The 5,000-nt window shown below is 40.2% G+C and overlaps 1 protein-coding gene across 1 annotated transcript in view; it reads right to left on the bottom strand.

The window, feature by feature from the left end:
• The window catches only part of LOC144976252 (putative methyltransferase-like protein 24), a 28,909-nt gene that overhangs the window by 19,000 nt on the left and 4,909 nt on the right, over positions 1-5,000 (bottom strand). The window contains exons 2-3 of the mRNA XM_078920439.1: positions 4,422-4,524; positions 39-196 (exon numbers count right to left, since the gene is read on the bottom strand). Coding sequence (XP_078776565.1) covers positions 39-196; positions 4,422-4,505 — 242 coding nt within the window. The 5' untranslated portion in view covers positions 4,506-4,524. The remainder of the gene's footprint in view (positions 1-38; positions 197-4,421; positions 4,525-5,000) is intronic.

The raw sequence follows: 5,000 nt of genomic DNA, 5'->3' as shown, positions 1-5,000 counted from the left end.
TAGGTGGTAAGGATTGGTAACAACCCGACTAGTCTTACCCATCAAAGAATTCCGTCATGTCCCCAAGAGCCATTTTCTCTAGAACGTCATCCTCAGGGATAGGGACTTCTTCCACGTCCCTTTCCATTTGTCTTGGTGTCGTGGTTTTTCGAATACTTTTAGTATTTTGTACCATAAACGGAACTGTCTGTTGACTCTGTTCATGGTAAACATAAGAAAAATAAAATACACACCATTTCTGTCCGTTAGATCAATCATACAAACACACAAAAAGTTTATGTGTAGTATGAAGTTGACGTCACTCGGGTGTTTGTTATTGCTTTTTGCCATCCGTGTTTATGAGTAATTCTCACTAAACTGTATTAACCAGACTATAAACGTTCAAGATAACACATAGTTTTGTGTGTTGGTCCGTTATACCATGGCAATGTTGAATAATAGGGAACAGTAGAGTGATGTTAAATTACTGTATTTCCAAGCTCATTCGGAGGACTGGATAAAACACTTGAGCTTCTATATAGTTAGTATGCGCTTGACTAAAAAGCTCACAACATTGCCATCCGGAAGTATAACGGACCAACACACAAAGCTATGTGTGCCCTTGAACTTTTATAGTGTGGTTAAAACAGTTTAGTGAGAATTACTCATACACATGGATGGCAAAAAATCAATTACAAAGACCTGAGTTGCCTCAACTTCATTCTATGTATAGACAGAATGACATGCCCTTACAGAGAGAACGTCTCTCTTATCAACTGAGGAAATCTATCGTTTGGTTAATGAGATATAATTTAATTTTCTAAATGTTATAAAATACATATTTTTAAAAGATAGAATTATAAACAATAAACTTATTTTGATGAAAGGTTCACAGTGACTTCACGGTTCCGTATCTCAGATTAAAAGATGACTGAGAAACGATTTAACAGATGCCCTGTGAACTTTTCATCAAAATAAGTTTATTGGGTATATTTTTATTTTATAAAAGTATGTATATAATAAAATTTTTAAAGTGATATCTACGCATGCGCAATGCTATGTTGACGTTCTCTCTGTCAGGGGCATGTGACAGTATGCGCTTGGCTAAGAAGCCATCCGGACGTATAACGGACCGACACACAAAACTCTGTGTAACCACGAACTTTTATAGCCTGAATAATACAGTTAAGTGAGAAGTACTCATAAACGCGGATGGCAAAAAAAAACAATTAAAAAAAAGACCCGAGAGACGTCAACTGCATTCTATCTATATGACAATATCCACTAAACGTGCTCAAAGCGCTTTACAAAGACTCCCTCCCTGACCAACAGCAACACGTAACACGTAGAACGAGATAGGCGATATTACTATTTTTCCGACAATGACAACGCTGTTAACGGTCAGGTACCCAATTTACACCTGAGTAGGGTGAGAGAATGTGAGTAAAGAGCCCTTTCCAAGGACTCAGCTATATGCCGAGCAAGGCTCGAACCCAGGACTTTCTTACCCGAAAGCGAGTGTCAGACCACAAACCCACATTGCCGAAGACATTCTTTGTGCAACAGTTCTTCTGGTTTCAGAGTGATGGCATCGTATTTTCTAGCCTAAATAAATGCTAGTCTTCAATAAAGAGCATCGCTCTTCTACGCCCAGTAATCATTAGAATCTGCGCTACTAAAATAGTTATAGTTGCATCTTCAGATTCAATATGCAGAGCTGCCAACTAGAATATTCAAGAATCCGTAGTTTCCAAGTTAAAAAAGAAAAATTCACTTTAAATATAGGCGTCATGTCTCGTTCTACATGTTAAGTGTTACTGTTGGCTAGGGACCCCTTGTAAAGAGCTTTGAGCACGTCTAGTGGATATTGCACTATACAAAAGCTCAATTTAAAAAAAATTGCTTTAGAAATAAATAATTTGCTTGATCCAAAAAATGCTCCAAAGTCCTGAATATATATTCTGAGAAACTTGCATTTCTTTTCAACAAGATTTATTGAGTCAAATAGACGAATACAGTTCTGTAGATCGAGTCAAAAAGTCGTATTTCTACGAACTTTTCGTTATAAGAGGCAGGTCGGATTATGTAAATTGTGCGGCTATGTGACCTTGTGGTATCATCATCATCATCATTGCCTTTTTCACCCTGGGTCAGGCCACAGACAAACAATTTCCATCCGTCTCTATCCCGAGCTAACTTTTTTATCTCATTGTGGTATGGCACTCGCTTTCGGATCGGAAGGTCCTGGTTTCGAGCCTTGCTCAGCGCATAGTTGAGTCCTGGGAAAAGGTCCTTTACTCACATTCTCTCACCGTACTCAGGTGTAAAATGAGTACCTGGGCGTTAGCAGTGATATGTCTCTATCAGAAAAAAAATTGTAATATCGCCTAACAGGCGTCATGTCTCGTCCTACATGTTAAGGGTTGCTGTTGATGAGGGAGCCCTGCCTTGTAAAGGGCTTTGAGTACGTTTAGTGGATATTGCTCTATATAAAAGCTCAACTCTTTTTATTACTCCGGAGAACTGGTGACACACTTCCCTAAGTGTTTGGAACCGGAAGAAATGAGGGCGTGACGTCAAGGTTTTTGCTTCCCATTGATTATAGCATAACACGATCATTTATATAGCGCAATATCCACTAAACGTGCCCAAAACGCTTTACAACGCTCCCGATAGCTCAGTTGGTAGAGCACTCACTTCACACGCAAAGGGACTGAGATCGATCCCGCGTGCAGTCGAGATTTTTTTCTGAACCCCCCCCCCCCCACCCCCCCTGTCCACCCAGCAGTGAATGGATAGCTCAGTCTGTTATACTTGGCGGAATGTACTTTGCGATAGACTATCGTCATATCCAAAGGATAGCAAGCAATTGCTATTGTCCGTTTCACGCTATAGTATCCGGGATAAACTCCGGCTCCATTAGCCTAATGGCTATGAAGGCCTACTTTTTTTCTTTTTTTTTTTTTTTGTTCTGACATCACACTTATAGTCCATCTTATTATCATTGTTATCGCCCCGAATGGTGTCCGGGGTTCGTCAACTGAGAGGGTGTTAGAATAGCCCAAGGTTCAAGGCCAAGCCAGCGTGTCGTAAAAGGCGACTAATGGTGTGTGACTCCTCCGTTTTGAGTCACCTGGTCCTCCGGGCTGGGGGTTGTCGAAGGGTTAACACCCCTTCCATAAAACTCATTGTTACAGACACACAGATGGACAAATCAAAACCTTTTTTAGCTTGGGCGACCGAAGAGTTTCTGCAATGACATAATTTGTGAAGGACAACAAAGCGGAAAGGGGAGAAGAATTAAAGAAGCTGATATACTGAGAAGTGATAAGACATGGAAAGAGTTTTAAAAGTTACGATAGAGAAGGATGGAAATTGTTTGTCTGTGGCCATTACTTTAGCCATCGTTAACTTATAGATAGTTCGAAGATGACGTCACTCAGGTCTTTGTTATTGTTTTTGCCATCCGCGTTTATGAGTAATGCTCACTGAACTGTATTAACCTGACTATAAACGTTCATGGATACACACAGTGTTGTGTGTTGGTCCGTTATACTTCCGGATGGCAATGTTATGAGCTTTTTAGTCAAGCGCATACTATCTATAGATAGAATGCGCTTGGCCAAGGAGTTCACAACATTGCCATCCGGAAGTATAACGGACCAACACACAAACTCTGTGTAACCATGAACTTTTATAGTCTGGTTAATACAGTTTAGTGAGAACAACTCACAAACGCGGATGGCAAAAACCATAACAAAGGCCTGAGTGACGTCATCTGCATACTATCTATAGATAGTATGCGCTTGGCTAAGAAGCTCACAACATTGCCATCCGGAAGTATAAGGGACCAGCACACAAAACTATGTGACACCATGAATTTTTATAGTCTGGTTAATTCAGTTTTGTGAGAGTCACTCACAAACGCGGATGGCAAAATACAATAACAAAAGCTTGAGTGACGTCATCTTCGTTCTATCTATAGCCTGACACTGACCAAAAAAATGACGTCAAAATGACAGTCGTTGGCGACAAAAGAAAACAAATCGTGAGTTGTATTCAATCGTTCAACCAATGGGACCACTTGTTTCCATGAGAACTACTAACGACAACTCACACAACAAATTATGTGTCAAAATGCCAGTCTTTTTGGATTTCAGTGTCAGGCTATATAGATAGTATGAGCTTTGCTATAACCTACAACATTGCCATCCGGAGTTAATGGGCAGCCACAAAACCGTGTGTATCCATGAACGTTTATAGTCAGGTTATACAGTTCATGAGCATTACTCATAAACGCGATGGCAAAACATAACAAAGGCCTGAGTGACGTCATCTTCGAACTATCTATAAGTTAACGATGGCTACGCCTATTCCCCGGCCCATGATGAAAAAGGCAATGATGATGACGACTATTGTTATAAAATGGTAATAATACTTACATATTGGTATGCGCTTAGACATGCCATAATTCCCAGTAGAAGAACCACGCATTTGGCGGCCTTTATGTAGAGTAAGTTTCGCATTCCTGGTATGGTCAATTTGCTGGAACAACAAAGATTATAGATAGCATGCGCTTGGCTAAGAAGGTCATAACATTGCCATCCGGAAGTATAACGGATCAACACAGAAAACTATGTGTAACCATGAACGTTTATAGTCTGGTTAATACAGTTTAGTGAGAATCACTCACAAACGCGGATGGCAAAATACAATAACAAAGGCTTGAGTGACGTCATCTTCGTTCTATCTATAGACACCTAAATAACCACGTCTCTCAGACAGTCGTCATAATGTAAACAGTGGCAGTGATTGGTAAACATAGCGAAGTACACAGGTGTTACTGTCGATGGTATGTGTTTAAGTAAAATACCCACTGTTCTACCGCTTGGTCATAGATAGTTCGAAGATGACGTTACTCAGGCCTTTGTTATTGTTTTTGCCATCCGCGTTTGTGAGTTGTTCTCACTAAACTGTATTAACCAGACTATACAAGTTCATGGTTACACAGAGTTTGTGTG

Source organism: Berghia stephanieae, chromosome 7 (genome assembly GCF_034508935.2).
Source record: "Berghia stephanieae isolate SIO BIC M18660-M18661 chromosome 7, UCSD_Bste_1.3, whole genome shotgun sequence".
NCBI lineage: Eukaryota > Metazoa > Mollusca > Gastropoda > Nudibranchia > Aeolidiidae > Berghia > Berghia stephanieae.
The sequence above is the reverse complement of the archived record's forward strand: the minus strand, read 5'-3'. Positions and strand labels throughout refer to the sequence as shown.